This window comes from Candida margitis (genome assembly GCF_024628925.1).
Source record: "Candida margitis strain CBS 14175 chromosome Unknown scaffold12, whole genome shotgun sequence".
Classification (NCBI taxonomy): domain Eukaryota; kingdom Fungi; phylum Ascomycota; class Pichiomycetes; order Serinales; family Debaryomycetaceae; genus Lodderomyces; species Lodderomyces margitis.
The window spans coordinates 149,529-168,325 of NW_026261803.1; the positions used below are offsets into that span (position 1 = coordinate 149,529).

General features: G+C 37.6%; 5 protein-coding genes across 5 annotated transcripts; 1 reads left to right on the forward strand and 4 right to left on the reverse strand. All coding sequences in view use genetic code 12, as the record gives it.

Moving 5' to 3' along the window:
• Positions 1-81: 81 nt before the first annotated feature.
• CANMA_002312 (uncharacterized protein) lies at positions 82-999 on the reverse strand (the record flags this gene model as incomplete). The annotated part of the gene is made up of 1 exon (XM_051814367.1): positions 82-999. The coding sequence occupies one exon, from the start codon at positions 997-999 to the stop codon at positions 82-84; it is 918 nt and encodes a 305-aa protein (XP_051672097.1).
• A 262-nt stretch (positions 1,000-1,261) lies between these two features.
• Positions 1,262-3,448, reverse strand: CANMA_002313 (uncharacterized protein; the record flags this gene model as incomplete). The annotated part of the gene is made up of 1 exon (XM_051814368.1): positions 1,262-3,448. One exon carries the CDS (start codon positions 3,446-3,448, stop codon positions 1,262-1,264), a length of 2,187 nt encoding a protein of 728 aa, XP_051672098.1.
• A 2,404-nt stretch (positions 3,449-5,852) lies between these two features.
• CANMA_002314 (uncharacterized protein) lies at positions 5,853-7,382 on the reverse strand (the record flags this gene model as incomplete). The annotated part of the gene is made up of 1 exon (XM_051814369.1): positions 5,853-7,382. One exon carries the CDS (start codon positions 7,380-7,382, stop codon positions 5,853-5,855), a length of 1,530 nt encoding a protein of 509 aa, XP_051672099.1.
• Positions 7,383-14,932: 7,550 nt separating this feature from the next.
• Positions 14,933-16,207, forward strand: SUN41 (putative glucosidase; the record flags this gene model as incomplete). Its single annotated transcript, XM_051814370.1, has 1 exon — positions 14,933-16,207. One exon carries the CDS (start codon positions 14,933-14,935, stop codon positions 16,205-16,207), a length of 1,275 nt encoding a protein of 424 aa, XP_051672100.1.
• Positions 16,208-16,661: 454 nt separating this feature from the next.
• Positions 16,662-18,425, reverse strand: CANMA_002316 (amino acid permease; the record flags this gene model as incomplete). The annotated part of the gene is made up of 1 exon (XM_051814371.1): positions 16,662-18,425. One exon carries the CDS (start codon positions 18,423-18,425, stop codon positions 16,662-16,664), a length of 1,764 nt encoding a protein of 587 aa, XP_051672101.1.
• Positions 18,426-18,797: the final 372 nt, after the last annotated feature.

An 18,797-nucleotide genomic window follows, 5' to 3' on the forward strand; every position in this document is an offset into this window, starting at 1 on the left:
ATTGCTTTCCTCCTATAATGTAAAATACAAGTGAGGCTAAACACTATTTACAAAGTCTCTTTTTGTCCTCCATCCCCCTTCTCAGCACACTCTCAACGCATTCCCCGGCTCTGTTTCAAACCGTTCAATAATATCCATATTCTCAACTGTATGCACCAATATTTCATCGCAATTATCATTCAATTCAAAGATAAATAACCCCGAAATTACCCTCTCCAAATCCTTTTGTTTCTCTTTATTTACACCCATCACTGCACCTGTCAATTTACCAATCAACCCCGATAATGTGACATTTGCCCCCATCAACTTCTTTGTATCCTCAGGTGACCACTTGTGCGATCCAAAATGGGCATTTGATGTTGATTGCACCCCCAAATGTTCACAATTGGGCCTGCATGTACTCCATCTAACATACACTTTCATTGATGTACTAAACATGCATTGTGGATCCTGTTTCCTTGAAGTTTTGATACTAGATATGTGTAGTTTGACTTGCGGGCTAAGGATTATTGATGTAATGAATAACGTTATTGCTTTGCATGCACTATTGTACGCAATTGTGCCATGTAGTTTAGGAAGATAGTTTTCATCAAATTGGGAAGGGCATATTCGGAGATAGATGTTGTTTGAGATTATTTCCTTTGATAAATTATGCTCTAGTATATTGGGGATCTGGCTCTTTAGTTTTTCAATCAAGTTCAGAAGGTTCATCTTGCGTTCAAGGTCAAGTTTGTCCTCCGGCGAGATATCATTGTCACATTTGTTAAAAATACGTGGAATTTTGCTGAATCTAGTACACGGTTTGACACGTAATGGTGGAAGTGACGGGGGATATTGTGGAGCTGTCAATGGTTGTTGCTGCTGGAGCGGGTGGAGTTGCTGTTGATTGTAAGGAACCAATTCAGATCTCCTCGATGGCAACTGTCGTACTAAAGGAGCCAACGACACATGGTTATCTAGCAAGTGTCGTATGGGTCTATGCTGTGCTACTCTAGACATTCAACGTTTAACAGTCTACTTTTTATGATAAAGTCTATGAGCCTTTGATTATTTCGTTGGTGAGAAAATAACTTTTTGGGGGGTAAATTTTCCCACGCTTTTTATGATGCATACGAATATACAAATAAACGTGTATTAAAATTTTAACCACACATTATTGAGTAAGTATAAATGTCACGCTGGATAACACAAATTACGAAGTATAAATCTCTATAAGTGACTCAATCAAGAAAACAAAAGCGTAAAAAAAATTAATCTTCCCTCAAGACTGTTCAATCAGGGTCCTCGCGTCAACGTAGATGCACCTCTGCCTCTCATTCTTGGTCAACACATGCTCACTCAACCATTCACTAGCAAGATATCTTGCACCACAAGCTATGCACTCTCCACTCAAGGGTAATTTATCTCCCAAAGTGTGCGCTGTTTTGCCTCTTGAATCGTCAAATTTGAAATGCAGATGCAACAAATGTTTCTTGTAATCATAGGGTCGATTGAAATTTTGTGTCTTGTGGTTACACATTTCCCTGGGATAAACGCATTGAAATCTACCAATTTCATTATGTATTCGCATATGACGGGTCAAATCACGACTAATGAATTTATCACAAACAGGACACTTAGCACCTTTGCTTCCCTTCTTTTTCGCAGCTGATGTATGTGTTTTATTTGCTGCCAGGGAATCTCTTTGACCGGTATCGGATCCAGCAGATGCTACGCTGTGAACACTGTGATTCGATGTGGTCCGGTGCAAAGTAGATGGATTTGGATATATTTCCTGATCTTCATCGGAATTAATGTAGTTATCAATGTTGAAGTGGTTGATGTCTGCGGAATATGTGGATTGTGAATAGTTGTCAATCTCGGCTCCTGAACCTGAACCTTTTCCTGGGGACGACTCGTTTTGGGATACGTATGGATCAATAGACAAGCCTAACGGAGTGAATTCATCCTTTATAGGTTCTTGCTGTCCATCACCAATATTTTCTTCGCGAAACTCTGGGATCGGAAATCCCATAATGTTTGAATCCAACAAGTCGTCGTGTTGAGCACCTGCGGTGGCAAAATCGTCTGCTTTATCTAGGTAAACTTCAAAAGATTGATTGAAATTATTTACTCCCGCATTGACGCCTATAGCTGGCGAGAAGTAGCTCCCATTTGCAACAGAGTCAACCCCTGGCGTGTGATTCAATTCAAAGTAGCTCTTTGCTCCCGCTGGTGGATCAACAGAGGGGGTCAAGTTAAATCCAGGAACAGATCCATACACATTGCTGTCATTTAACTCCATTTCCTTCATTACATCAAAGTCCTCACGCGCTAATGACATGGATAGTCGCAGAGGACCATGGTTTAGACCACCCGGCGTCCTGTTCCAGTAATCCGTTCCAGAATCGGACTGAGACGAAGAAACTAGTCGGTTTGGTAAATTGGCCCTTTTGTTGATTCCATCCAACTTTAAGTGGAAACCAGGCTTTTTTCTTGGTCTTCCCCGTTTAGCCTTAACTTTGGGTTCGAATGTTGTTTCCTTGGTGGCTGATAGTGCATGGGGGTATTTGGTAGTATCGTTGTTGGCAGGAGCAGCTTGTTGGGGAGCATTTTGGAAGGTTGGCAAATGTCGAGATTCAGTGTGTTCTTCGGCTGAGCCACGAGGGGGGTATTGGTCATTGGATTGTTTGTGAGGGTTGTTAACGTAAGAGGCTTGCGTTGGTGCATGGTAGGAATTGTATGATTGGCTGTAATTTTGAGAAAACGAGGGTTGTATATGTTGATATTGTTGTTGGTGGATTTGCTTTGGATGTGATTGCAGCTGATGTGCAGCTTGCTGTTGATGTAGATTGTTCATTGTTGCGTGCTGTTGAAACTGCTGTTGTTGCTGTTGTTGCTGAGCATTATGGTGGTGGTCGAAATGCTGATTTTGTTCACCCTGAGGTGCATTATATCCCAGTAAATTCTGACATTGCGGTGCTCGAGTTGCTATACTTTGGTACTCTTGAGATGATTGAGCTTCGTACACAGGCTGTACATTTTGATCATAATGTTCATTAGATGACAAACGGTACCCATCGCTTCCGGGCTGCAGTGGCGTTTCATGAACTCCTTGGTCATAACTGTGCAAGCCTTCATAATGTTGCATAAAGTTATGTACTTCTTCTTCTATCGATTTGTCTGTATAAAAAGTTTCAATTCTAGATGACGGAACGGAAATGGCTCCTCTATCAACAAAGTAACCATTGCCAATTCTGTCATAGCTAGAGTCTGCATATGCCGGTTGGTTTAATAGTTTCGGCTCTTGGTAAACGAAATCCGGCGTAGTACCACCACCGCTTTTTTGCAAGGCTTGTGCAGACTTATTGTAGTGTCGAAACAATGACTTCGACAACTGCAAGTGGTAGTTTGATTTGCTAAACTGTGGATTATGAGAGGAATTGTGGTCAACTTCGTTTAATGTCATCTTGTTTTAGCACATAAAGGTGATATAGCAAATTTATCCGTCAATGGGGAGAGAAGTGGCGGTGGCTCTCTCTATCCTTGTGTAAATAAATAATGGAAAGTTAATAAAGTCCTGTATCTGTAATAAAGAATTCCAAGTGTGTGATGTATCTATAGTTTGCTGTTGTTTGTTCGTTTATGGCTAAGCTTGATTGGTCATATATATATACATATATATATACATATATTTTAAAATCCGTTTGTTTTCTCATAATCAAAATTCTTGTGCTTCATTTTTTTTTCTTTTTTAATTTTATTATTTTATTTTTTTAATTTTTATTTTTGCTAATTTTTTTTTAAAATTGAGGAAATATATATAAATCTCAAGCTTTCTTTACAATCAATCAAGGCTTCCGTATTGGGAAGACAATATTTGAATTGCGGAAGCGGTCCAAGAATAGGATGCAAGCATTACATGTGATGCAAGTGAGTATTCTGTCTTGATATAAGCGATGCAGTATTACATACAGCAGCTCTTCTTAGATCTTTGCTGTCTTAAACTGATCTGACTATAAATGATATCTACGATGTGAGGTGACAAAAACCCTAAAATTTTCCAAAGATTACCCGAGTTAAATCTAACCTATTTGATTTTAAATGGTGTTCATCATTTTCTATTGCATGCATACATAGCATTATGTCAAAATGAAAGTTTTGAACTATTTTGTAAAATCGTAAACTCCTTTTTTGACGTCGCATAATCTCGCTTGATAATGCACACTATAACAGCATTGAGGTTTAATAAACACCAATTAAGTTGGTCACTCCTTGATTGATTCCATCATGCCATTGCTTTTTGGATTTGGATGTGTGTTAGTTCAAGGTGTCAAGTAAATTAAATCTCGGTTGCAGGCAAATTCTGGGCAAAGTGTTACCGAGTCGGGTATTTAGCCGATCTATCATATAAATTTATCACCACAGATAGTTCTTCTTTTTATGCAGAGATTCCTTTGTTTATGGGGATATACTTGGATAGGAGATTCAATATGTCGTTTGTATGACATGTCCATAGTAGTAACCAGAAAGCAAGTTTCCCCCGCCACAACCTTTTTACTTTGTTGGCTAGTGTGTACTCTGGCCAATTTTCTGTGGTTGCATCAAGTTGCATACTTGCATCCGAATGGGGGGAACAAAGTGAGGCTTTGTCATCCTTTGTTAATGACAAAAGGAGACCGATATGTTTTCCACAATTTGATCAAGCTGAAGCCGATTAGATAGCAGGTGTGATCTAAGAGCTCCTCATTAGGTAAATTGCCAATTTGTGCCGGATTGGTAGGAGTGATAAGGAGACGTTACGTAGTGCATCAAAGTACAATAGTGGCATACTTTGCGGCTAAGGGACACCGTATCTCACATGCCAGCTCTACTTTCGTTCCAATCCCGAAGAAAGTGGGTAATTTAATTGAGACCATCACTTCGAACGAACTAGAACTGATCACGTGAACACGTTGAATAAGACATGGAAAAGACAATAGTGCTCATCCGTCATGAGTTGCCCCGTTATTAGAGTATACTCTTGCTCACATTTGAAATGAAATCATTGATTAACTAAACTACAATAACCTCAAAAGGTTATAGAATCCTAAACAAAGCTCATATATTATTCCAAAAGAGATAGCAATCTTCGCTTAACATTTTTTGTGACAAAGTTCATAGGCTAAAAAGCCTTGATTGTCTTTACAATACAACACACAAAAGAAGTGACATATTAAACCCAATCGGCTTTCAATTAGTTCCAACTTCATATAGTGCCACATTTCTCCCATAAAACACCTCTTGCCGATCATCATGAAGTATCGTTTAAGCAAGTGCACTTTTTGTTGGGAAAGGATGGATAACAAAGATTAAAAAAAAAAAAACAATAAGCATAGTAAACGATATACTTCGCTTATTTTTACGATTCCATTTCCAGATACAGGCATGAAATCCCTCAATCGGGATCAAAACTAGTTTAGAATAGGAGAGAATGGTAAAATTAGTAATTTTTCCCCAATTCAAATGCAAACTCAATTGCTTGGTTATGATACTTTTTGTTTCATTGAGATATGCATTGGGCTGGTTAGTCCTTCAAGCAATAAAACTAGAGATGTACTTTTTGCACATTATGCAGTATTACATCTATCACATTTTCTAACTAATTTCGCAGGCTATATTTTACTGTACAAGGTAGCCCGCCTTGCATTCGCCAAGTTCTGAGTCTAGTCATATCATTGTGTACAAATGATATTGAATACTCCTTTTCAAGACTAACCAAAAATTTACTTCATACGTTGTTACTTCAAACATTTTTCTAGTAGACTTCACACACTCACCCCCCTTTATTCAAAACCCACTTGCTCCTCCCAAAAGTAAGCACAATCTACATTCTACTTTGGATCGAGAATTGGACACCTCTTTGATAAATCTGAAGTTAGGATATGTTCTTCTAACCAAGTTTCACCCGTAAATCGCAAACCACAAGGACAAGTTCCCCAATGAGTCAATTTATCACTCAAATTATGCAATTTTTTCACTTCAGGATCATCAAAATGGTAATGTCGATTGAGCAAATGTTTCTTGTAATCATAAGGCCGATTGAATTTGCCCAGTTTATGTCGACATTGTTGTTTGGGGAATTCACAAGTGAAGCGAGATTCCGATTGATGTGTGCGCATATGTCTTGACATGTCGCGGGTGATTCTTTTGCCGCAAATTTCACACGTCCGATGATCAACAAACCGTGCTTCAACTAACGGGATCGGAATGGAGTTGATGTTGGAATTGACAAATGTAGTCATGTCGGGATACTCAGAAACATCCATTGGGTGAGGTGGTAGTGTAGATAAATTTGAAGGGGCAAATGGTAGTGTTGCTGACTGATGAGGAAAGTGAGGATGTGTGTTTATTGGCTGGTGGTGCAGTTGATGGCGCGAATACTGAGGAAGCTGCGACAAGAGTGGCAGCAGTTGCAGATGGAGGACCAGTGACTGACCTGGCGGTTGCACTTGAAGTGGGTGTGATGGAATTTGCAGCAGTTGATGAGCTTCATCTTGGTTTAAAGAAGCAGAGGACTGTGAATGAAGATAGATATTACCCTCAATATTCAGTGGTGGTTGTCGATGCAAAGCTGTGGCGGAAGAAGATCCAAGATTTGCAATTGATGATGAGGCACTGGGATCAGTCGTAGTGGTACCATAATCGGCCGGCGGTTTATCTTTGTCCATAGGGGTTATTGACGTCGGAACTGAAGAGGAAGAAACATCTTGATTAGTTCCTAGCATCAGATACTGTGATTGCATGGATAAAGGACCAGAGCTGGATTGGTCAGCTTGATCCAGGGCTTCGTTGTTGTGCATGGTGGAATTGAATACAGGTTGTAATTGGTGGCTCGTGGATTCTGTATTTAGGCTTGTTGTTGAAGCGTTTCGAGTAGCAGTAAATTCTTCTTGTGACGGGTCAGCCGATATCGATGGTTGTTGTTGATGCTGTTGCTGATGCTCCACGTTATTTAACGGTAGTTGTGATTGTACCAGGGATTGATACGATGATAATTGGTGGTGGGGTAACAGTGGTGAATGTGGATGTTGCAAAGTTGGCATATATCGTTGTTGAAGTGGCGTTTGTTGTCCCGGAAGCAGTAGCGGTGGTTGTGATACTTGTAGTTGGTGATGGTGGTGCTGCTGCTGTGGTGGTTGCTGATGCTGTTGTTGCAGATACTGTACATATGGAGAATAAGGTTGCGGTAGGTATTGTTGCTGCTGCTGCTGCACGGTAGTCATATTCATAGCTGGTTGAAATTGTGGAGGAAACATCTGTCCCTGAACATATATCGATGACGATGGTTGGGAAATTGGTACTTCTTGCTGACTTGGTTGAGGAGGCAGTTGAGCACCATTATAATTTTCGTTTTTGGGCATGCTTTATTATCACTTTTGTAAAATGTCTTTCTCCACTTCATTCAATTGCAAAAGAAATAGTCTAGTCTTTATAGTTCCATTTACAAGGTTATAAATGTAAAGTAGTTAAAGTATTCAAGGCGGGCTAATCAAGTGATGCATAGACAAGGGAAATACAATTGTTCAGTTATTTATACTGCTAATGTTGGTAACGCTGCTTTGGTCTGTTTCCTTGGGCTTCTATTTTGGAAACCAATGATGGCTAGTACGAAAATACTTCAAAATATCCTGTTTATGTATGACGAAACTGGAATGACGGCACAAGACTAAAACACAAATGCAATAATAAACTTTTGGGCAAAAAATTAAAAAAATAATATGGTCCCTTTATTCAATGAGTCTTTGAATATCAAATAAAAATAAATAAAAACTAAACCCAGGTGAAGTTTTGACTTTCTTTGATGAAGTTTTTTGCTTGAGTGCTTTGTCAATTGACTCTGGGCTAGATTTGAAATCGTTGTACGTTAAAAGGATAGTATATGGGTTTCTCAAAAGGAAACGTATCTAACCGGTGAGTTTAGCAGAAGGAGCACCCAAGCGATTGAGGCAAATGATATGGTACTTTGTTGGTAATAATATAGGTTGATGGAAAACATAGAGGGGGGGATATTTTGTACTTTATATTTAAATTCAAACCCATACCCAAAGGAATCATTTATTTTCTTCTCTTAATTTTTTTTATTTATTTATTTTTGGTTTCTTCGTTTTTGTTTCTTTTTTTTTTTCTTTTTTTTTTTTTTGAGTTGTTCAAATCAAAGAACGCTCTCTTTGTGAGAGAGTGTGTTTAGTAGAAGTAGCAGTAGTAACTTCATAGTCAGATTTTTGATACATCCATTGTTTACAGATCTTAGTCACCTATACTTTAAAAGACTAGTTTTTTGTGTACATTCTATAAACCCAAAAATAAGAATAAAAATATAAAACAAATTTATTTTGTTGGAAAAAAAAAAGAAAGCTTCTTCTTGGTTTTGTACTCAATTGTTAAAAATATTTAGTTTTAGCAGTTATTGCATATTACATCATTACATTTCCACATATTTTACATAGGTTAAACTTACCATTAGCAAACTAAATCTCTCAAGCATGTACACACATATGTCCTTACATGTATGAGGCAGGGTACTACTTTTTTAGCCCATAAGAGTCAAGTTTCACAATCGTATTCAGAAGAATGTTTCCTCTCGTTTCGTGTACCAAAGATTAACCCAGCCACTCTCAAATTTGTTTGCGAGTATTACAGCCGTTTAATGTAGTAATCATTGGGTATATACGTCTCCAGAAAGAAAACGGTCTCAACCTAGCCCGTGCAATCCTTGTCTGCTACATTCTCTATCTTGGTAGATCCCAAAGTTACGTTATTTTTTCTCAGAAACGGATAAAGGAGGTGAAATAAAAGGGACAAAAGTACTTTAAAACTGGACTACTAAATCCGTCATCCCGCCCTTAGTTCATGCACAGTTCCTCACATGTAAAAGTAAAAGTCTCATGATATCGCCCCATCTTTTTTTGTTTGGCTTTAGATTGTATTTAGAAGGTACAGAAAGGGGGAAGAATAGGGCTGAAAATTTTTTAGACGACAGAAGAGTATAGACCACCAACTATACTGGAAGCACGTTTCTCGAGGAGAGTGGTAAGGTAACACCATCCAAATTGTGGAAAGAGACACGACAGAAAAATATGCAGTGCTTGGAGTAGTGGTTTTGGTCCAACTGCAACATGTCTTTTACAGAAGGACCAATTGATACGGTTAGGCTTCGCTCGCTTCTTTGCTGAAGAAGGCTGAGAGTTCCTATCAAATAATAAACATTGTTACACAGAACGTTATACTTGCGCTATTCCCCAATCGAGAAATCAATAAGAAAAAGAAAAAAAAAATGAAATGTCCGTAAAATAAGTAATGATGCAGTATTGTAGTCAGTTACAACGGAGGTAGTACTAAGAACGAAAGATCACACATCCATCTGATTCATTTTTACCTTTGAAATAGCCTCAACAGTTTCCCCAGGAGCCAAGCCGGATCAAATAGAATCCATTTCGGTCAGTGTTTTATTATTATTTTTTTGGGGGATTCAGATGCCACAATTGTTTTGCTGTGCCCCCACCTCCCACGTGTTAGCTAGTACTTTCAAGTAGATTCAGGGCTGAACACAGGACAGAAGAGAGATGAGAATTTCATTTAGAAATGTATCAAAGGTAAGCTATTGTTCAACAATGTGTATATGCGTTCTTTCTGTCCCATGACCGTTGAAGCTCGTTTTCTTGGCTCTCTCTCAAAATCAACTATATCTACTCCGTAATCGAATCATAACGCAGGGGCAGAACGAGAAAAACTACCATTGTAGTGGTTTATTTACTATGTGAGTAAAACATCCACTCTTGTCAGTCATTTTGCTTTACCCTATGAATTGGCTGTACAAAGTTGAAATTCAAAGAAGCCTAAGTTGGACGTGACATTGGGTCATCTGTTTGTGCACAACCCTGTTTATAACAAAGAAAATAAGACTCGGACCTTGAGTATCTCTATTAAGTCAAATATAGAGTACGGTCTTCGAAAAGTGATCGATTGGTTGGATAAGACGTTGCTTTTGTTTCATTTATGATTAGTGCCCCCAAATAGTTACAATAGCGCCTCCAAACAGAAATAATGATAGTATCAACCCCCCTCCCCCAAAGAAAAAGGTTGTTACAACAGATGACTATATGTCATAGAACACGTAGCCTAAGCCTTCAGCTTTTCCTTCTATTCTATCAAATAAAGAAGAAAAGAACAAGAAAAGAAAGGAACCTTCTATTTTCTTCGTAAAAATCGAATAAACGACTTCTCATATGAAAAAAAAAAAAAGGTTTGCGCAAATTAAATTTTATTTTTTTATCTTTTTTTAATTTTATTTTTATTTCTCGCAATAATTATAAAAAGAAACAATAACATATCGTACAAAACATAAGAAGACAAAGCTATTGCTATTGTGTTTGGATAAAATTCTCTGGTTGTGTGTTAAAATTTAGTATTACAATCTTGTGTACTTGCGAATCTTTTTTCGCTCCTGTGCAATATTCTGGCGACATTAGTAATGAATAATTAATTAGTAAACTTTTGTTCTTTTTCATTTTCTTTTCTTTTTTTTTTTTTCAAGATTTCTTTTTGAAAGCTTTAAGCAAATTTCATTGGTTGATCACACAGTTACGATTTACAAACATTAAGAACCATCTGTAATGGGCTAGGCTCAAGTACTAGGTTCAGGACCCAATACAGGGTGTCTTTTGTCACTACTCAGACGATTACAAAATTAAAGCTTTCAAGCGGCCATTAAATAAGGTTTAAACAATTGAGATTTAGGATCTTCTAAAATCAAGAAAATAGCCATCTCCCGCCCTCTTCCCTTTTGCCTCTCAAAGTTTAAATCGATATGTTACCAAGTTACTCAAAACCAGTATGGACTAGTAGAAGGGTTTTGATTTTGCTCAAGTTTCTGTTATTTTCTTTTCACTCAACATGAACCTTTCTTTCGTTTGATATTTGATATTTGTTTTACCCCAGTTGCATTTACGAAGATAAATAGTAGAGCATCGAAGGGAGATTTTTAATAGTTATAGATTTTGGTGGACAAAGATTGTACAAAAAAAACCAAGAAAAAAATAATTAGAATAAAAAAATTTTGTTTTTGAAAACTCGATTCCTTCTTTAAAGTAACAAAAGAGAAACAACTGTTCCAAAATCAACAAAACCTAAGAACCACAGTTTTCTTCAAGGCGGGTAAACAGAAAACAATATTAGCTTTGTTCACCATCATTGGTCCTAGAAGGTATGGCAACATCTGTCATCGTTGGATTAACTACAAGGCAGAGAGAAGAGGGGTTTCCTTTTGTGATGGAAGAAGCATGCTTTGCACGCATAATACACCCACCTTGCTCTCTCTATAATGGGTTGGTTTCAAAGCCTCTTGCTACACAAAGCAAGGGGTCGTGGACCAAGAGCAAAGGGTATGTACGGGAAGATGGTATCAAAAAAAGTTAATAAATGTATATAGTTTCCCGGGATATCACACCGTATTGGGCAAAAATGAGCGACCGGAGTCAATTGTGTAAAATTTTAATATTTTTGCGTTTTAATTTAAACATCTTTGAGCTTTCAAATAATTTAAAAATCTGACACATATTGTGGGCGCTTTAGCTCCTAACTAATTTCTATTCGGTGTTCCTGATAGCGTGTAAGTAAAAGGATTGTCAAGAGAAAAAGATGTTTCCAACATTCTTACGTGAGAAGAAGACAAAAATGTTGAAAACAAACGTACTATTGGATACTTGAGATAGAATTTACAGTGGGTCGTCTCGTGTGTAGTCCAAAAGCCTCCAAGGAAAGGGTTCAACGTAAGAAGAGTAAAAGGAAACGAAAAAAAAAACATTAGCCAGGATGTGCAATAAAGCATAATGCATCGATTCGCCCCATTTGTATTTTTTTTACCCACTATTGAGCTATTCGTCATCTTCGAGGTGCTGCAAGGGTTATGAGACGGACGATCTTTTAACCTAATTTTATTTTTAATTTTATTGTTTTTAGTGCTAGGTCTGCCTTTTGGACTCTGTACTTCTTCCTAATTTCTCGCTTGATGTAAATAACCTCCTACCGAGTTTGGCATGATTAACAAATAATTAGTAATCTTTTTTCTCATTTGGTCTATTATCCCAAATGAAAGTGAACCCTTTGGTAGAAAAAAGAATAATTTTCTATGAACAACGACAAAAAAAGAAGTGGAAAAAGCAATAAAAAGAAGGATGCATGTGACAAAAATACAATAGACTTCGGTAGACAATCTGTAGGGTATATTCAGCACGTGTCTTGTTTTAAATGTGACAAGTGTGAAGTTTAGTTGGGTTGTGTCTATTCTTAAACAACACTTTTGTCCCAATGTCATATAATTACAGTACGACACGACATATAAGATCATTTTCAATTCTGACTATGAGGTGGTACAAGACTTGTTTTATCGCTTACGCTTGACTACATCAACTCAAATCCAGTTTGAATCAGTTAACAGTAGTCTCAGAAGTACGACATATATGGTAAGCTGCCATCAAATGCTAGCTTGACTCGGTTTTGAAAGAACTTTTTCCAATTTAGTTGAAACAGGTAAATGATGCCCTTGCAAAGTCATTTACAGCTCTTGGCATCAATTTCCTGTCTACGTAAATCTAATGAGCGAGCAAACAAATCAGGTATATTCAAACCTACCCTTTTAATCATGTCGAAATTTACACCTTCAGAGAGACTGTTTTCGGTTAGAGGTTATGCAAGAAAGCTTGTTTTGTTTGTATCCATGCATGTATGTATGTAATATGACGTTTATCGTTCTTATAAATTTAGTGGTCCTGCATATACCATATTTTCTTATCGATTTTTTTTTTTTGATTCTTTTAGTTCAGTCAGCCAGCACACACTACAACAAAAAATTAAACAATAGATTATCAACAACTGTAGAACAACCAGAAGCGAAGAGAATGTAGAGCGCAAAAGAGTCAAGGACGACTAGAAACTATTAGACAGGCAAGTACTACCAGCACAACTGAAGAAAATTATATAATTAGCGCGACTTAAACAAAGGGCAAAAAATAGTCTCTCTCACTCAATGCTACCCTCTCTCGTTTTACTTGCTTGTTATTACATATTGGGTGAGGTCTATTGTTGAACCAAAAAAAAAGACGTCGAAGTACATGTAGTCAATATAGATGCTAATATATATATGAATCGCCATTTCTAGATCTCTGGATCGTAAGATATGAGAATTTGTTTTGGGTTTTTTGCAGTTCATACAGAAAATATTACTATTACTTATAAATTCAGTTTTGAAACAACCTGAGAAGCAAACACTCGCTAACACTCACATACTCACGATAATACTCACCACTAGTCATTCTTTTAATTACAACACAACACTCGTTTTACTTTCTAACAAACTTGAGGTATGTATTAAACACAATTTTTTTGCAACACATTTGTTTTGTTTTACAGGAGTATGAAATAGCCACACAGGGAATGGAGAGATAAACAGGAGGAAACAGGAGGAAATAGTTACAAAATTGTCTCATCTAAAAATAGAAGAGGCAACCAGCATAACACAACATTACAACCACAGAGGGGAAGACAACAACAACAACATCCGCACTAAGGCAATAAGGATGGAGAAGAGGAAGAATACGCCTTGTTTTAGGAGAGTGCGTGGCTTTGAGAAATAGATACACATGAACTGGGAATTGTTTAAGGTTAAAGTTACTACAACAGATTGGAATGCCATACAAACTACACGGAGTAATGAATAACCGATACAGTAACAGTTTGAACAGCATGCACACTATTTATTCACAATTTACTATGAATCAAGTAATGAAATTGGATGTATAATAATAAAAACCAAAAGGAGTGGGTTCCAAGAGAATAACGTGATCTTTATGAAAGTGCTATGCCAGTCCTGTTAGAGTGTCGCTTATTATTAAAACAACTTTTCATACTGAGACCTCACTAATTCTTTTAGTTTTAGTCTAAAACACAAGAAAAGACAAACAATTTGTTGTTTGGTGTTTGGTGTTTGTTGCTTGCTGCTTGTTGTTTTATTGCATGGCTGGTCAACACTTGAGGAGAAAATCAAAGAACACAAAGACGCGCATTTGGTTTTAAGAAATATCGTGTTATTTTTTTCTTTATTGTTAAAAAAAAATAAACACATTCCACACGCACATTACTATACTACTACTACTACACACAAGAGAAAAACACGCAAATAATAAACAACAACAATAATAATAATAATAATACTAAAATTGTTTGTTTTAATTTATACGCACGTCGTTTGGAAAATATGAAACGATTTTATTACGACACACCAACAACAACCATACACCAATACTTAAAACATACCATTCCATTGTCATTTTTCCCCATTAGCCTTTGTATTTTTTTACTTTTAGTGTCGTAAAAACAGGTTTAGCTGTTTTGTGTGAGACGCATGGAATTATTGCATTAAGAAGCCTCTGAAGAGAATGAGACGACCTCCTTTCCCAACACTAAGCCTAGTAATAATAAACAACAACAACAACAAAATAGTTGCTAATAATAATATTAATCAACAACGCTAAGCCAACCAAACTTCCCACCACCACGCAATTGGCAATGAGAAAAATTTTTTAACCAACCTTGAATCCACAACACACTCCTTTTTCTTCCTTCTTTCAACCTACAACTTCACAAACCAATTTACAAAACAAAACAAAGCAAAAGCAGACTGTTATCCATATAACACTTCTTTGTTACTAACTTAAAACTAACCTCAAGTCACTCCTTATTTAATTTTTATCAAATTATCCAAAAGAGATTAATTTCCATTTCGTTAGTACAACTACAAAACTCACCCTTGTTCACTCATTAGATATACACTCACTCACTCACTAATACGTTCCTTTAACAACAACAACTACTACTACTACTATTACAATTAGATTGTTTAAGTTTTTCCATCGCAATGAAGTTTTCCAATACATTCGTTTTAGCTTTTGCTGCCTGTGCCATGGCTGCTCCAGCACCTGCTCCTGCCGCTGATGCTGCTTATCAACAACATGCAGTTGTTCCTGCTGCTGTCAAGAGGGAAGAAGACTGTCAAGAACCAGTTTTTCACGGTCATCATAAACACAAGAGAGCCGTGGTTTATGATTATGCTTATGTTACCGTTACTGTTGATGCCAAGGGTAACCCAGTTACTACTACCGCCGTTACCTCAACTGAATCAACTGGCGATGCAGAGCAAACTGGCACTACTTCACTCGACGTCTCATCAACTACAACCATTGTTCAAAATGACTCGTTGACTTCAAACGAACCATCTACCTTGTCTTTGCCAAGTGGAACCATTTCTGCTTCTACTTCTTCTTCGCAAGCGTCCTCAACCAGCTCTAGTGGATCGTCCTCCGACAATGGTATCTATGGAGACTTGTCGGCTTTTGAAAATCCAACTGAAGAGTTCCAAGATGGTGTTCTCTCATGTGATTCTTTCCCTTCAGGACAAGGTGTTATTGCCTTGAACCACTTGGGTTTCGGTGGTTGGTCCGGAATTTACAACAGTGACACTTCAACTGGTGGAAAATGTCAAGACGGTTCTTACTGCTCCTATGCTTGTCAAAGTGGTATGTCCAAGACCCAATGGCCAGACTCACAACCATCAAATGGAGTTTCAGTTGGTGGATTATTGTGTAAGAATGGTAAATTATACAAGACCAACTCAAGATCAAACTACTTGTGTGAATGGGGTGCCAATAAAGCCAACGTTGTTAGCAAAATTGATAAATCAGTTGCCATTTGTAGAACTGATTACCCAGGTACTGAAAATATGGTTATTCCAACCGTTGTTGGTGCTGGTCAAAGCTCAGTTATTACTGTTGTTGACCAAGATTCTTATTACAAATGGAAAGGAGGATCTACTTCTGCACAATATTATGTCAACAATGCTGGTGTTTCGTACGAAGATGGTTGTGTTTGGGGAACATCAGGATCTGGTGTTGGAAATTGGGCTCCATTGAATTTCGGTGCTGGTTATTCAAATGGTATTGCTTATTTGTCCTTGATTCCAAACCCAAACAATTACGATTCATTGAACTTCAACGTCAAGATTGTTGCTGCTGATGATTCTTCCAATGTTAGTGGCCAATGTGTTTATGAGAATGGTAAATACAATGGTAATGGAAAGGATGGATGTACCGTTGGTGTTACCCAAGGTAAGGGTAACTACGTCTTGTACAATTAAGGACAGACATGACACCAACATTCCTTTGTAATACGTTGCTACATTCTTTCCCCTCCTTTTTTTTTTTATTTTTGATTCCCAGATTTTCCTATTTTTAAGTATGTGATTATGATTAAACACTATCAAGTATCTGATTAGTTGTTTTTTTATATTTTACAAAATACATCAGACTTTACTCTGTTATATATATTGTATAACAATGAATTGAATTTTTAAACCTTGAATAAAGTAGCTCCTCCCTACAAACAAATTATTTTAAATGTGAATTAAAAAATAAACTAAACTCTAGTATACAAAAAATGTGTAACCATATATAACATCATCAACGAATATAAATGAATAAAACAAAAAAGAAGTAGCCTTTGTGTGTGTCAGCTGTCACGGCTACTTCCATGCAAATATAAAAACCTGTATGTCAAAATTCCCACTCCTCTCCTCTTTTCCTTTCCTTTCTCTATGCCACAATATCCCAGAATTTCTCCCACAAGTTGCTTGGCTCAGTTGACTCCCACTCCATCTCATCAACTTCCCTAACTCCAGAATCAATATCACATTCATCCAAAGGCACGAAATAATCCTCCCACTTCAAACTAAAACCATGGAAAAATAATTGGAATCCAATCCACAAGACAACAAAAAATATAACCGAGATATAGGCAGTGAAGAAATCAGTAACATTGAACCCATTGAAGAACGCCTGGAACCCTTGAATCAAGGTGATTAAAAAGATGAAAAAACAGGCATAGTAACCGGCAACGGGCATAAACATGGCTTTATAAGGTAAGGAATCACGGCTAATTCCCCGTTTCTTCAATACATTCATAAATCTGATATGACTGGCGGAGATGAATCCCCAGCAGATCAATCCTGCTGTCGAGGACATGTTCAATAACCACGTAAAGGCATTCTCTCCACTGTCGGAAACGGCCAAGTATCCCAATGCACCAAATGCAGCCGTTAACATAACGGCGAAATAAGGCACACCACCACGATTTGTCTTGAGGAAGAATTTGGGCGCAACACCAGATTCAGCCAACCCGTAAACAATACGCGATCCACAATAAACATTGGAGTTGGCGGCCGATATGATTGTGGTTACAATAACAGCGTTGAAAATGTGGGGCAACACTTTAGTTCCCGAGTTGTTCATGGCGATAATAAAAGGTGAGTTTGATGTGTAACTACCACCAGTTAATTTAGGATCATTATAGGGAACAAGCAAACCAATGAAGAACATGCACAAGACGTAGAAAATCAAAATACGAAACAACACCTTCTTGATGGCACGAGGAACAGTACGGCGTGGATTGGCTGACTCACCAGCGGAAATACCCGTCAATTCAGTACCTTGGAATGTGAATGCGGCATTGATCAAAGATGATAACCAACCGAGAAACCTACTGGTGGCTTTATCGGAGACCAAAATCCCAGGACCCCAAGCGTATCCGTTTCTCCAGTACCTAAACCCAACGGGCCCCGTCTTTCCAGCACCACAAACCATACACAATGCATAAATGATCCATCCAAAGACAGCCAACACTTTGATTGACGCCACCCAAAATTCAACCTCACCGTAAAATTTGACGGGGAAGAAATTAAACACAGTGATAATGACAAAAAAGATACTGATCCAAGCTGCCAATGGTACAGCGTCGGTCCAATACTGAATCACCTGTCCAATAACCGACAATTCAAGAGCAAATGTCATGGCCCAACTGAACCAATATAACCAACCATTGGCGGCACCAGCCGATTTTGAAATCCATCTAGTAACAAATTGAGCAAACGAACCCGATACTGGAATCAACGTTGCCATTTCTCCCAAGGATTGCGTGACTGAAAATGCAATTGATGTCATAAACAAGAATGAAATGAGCGACAAAACGGGTCCGGCATCGGCCAATGTACTACCTGTTGATATGAAAAGACCAGTACCGATAGTTCCACCAAGAGCGATCATGGACACGTGACGGGCTTTTAACCCACGCTTGATTTCGTTTACTGAACCATCCTCGGCATCTCCATCGACGAGAAATATCTCGTCGTCATCCTGTATAAAGTCGGAATCATGAGGATGTTTTTCTTTGGTGCTGAAAGCCTTTGAATGTGATGGGTAGATGTTGTTGTTATGGGAAGGTGATACGGCAATGTTTGGATTTGACGATGATGTTGTTGCGGATAATGAGCCACTGCCCTTTTCTAGATCGTGACGACTCATTTTGTTAGAAGGCTAGTGGGTATTGTTGGTGATATTAGGTATTAAAAGTTAAAAGTTAAAAGTTAAAAGTTAAAATCTTAAAATCTTAAAATACTCCGCTTGGTAAAAATATTAGAAGGAAGAAAGGAGATGTTATATATATATTGAGGGGGTGGGATAAATAAATGATGAGGAGCAAAATGGTTTTAAAGTGGAATACAATAGAAATGTAGACGATAAAATTTTCAGTTTCAGCTAAGTTGTATCTTTTGCAATTGTAGGGCGGTTAAGCCCTTTTAATAAAATTTCTTTTTTTCGCTGCATTGTTACAGTAGTTAGTGTAATTAAAAATAAAAAGAAAATTTTCTCAATTTCAGTGCTTCTTGATAAGCA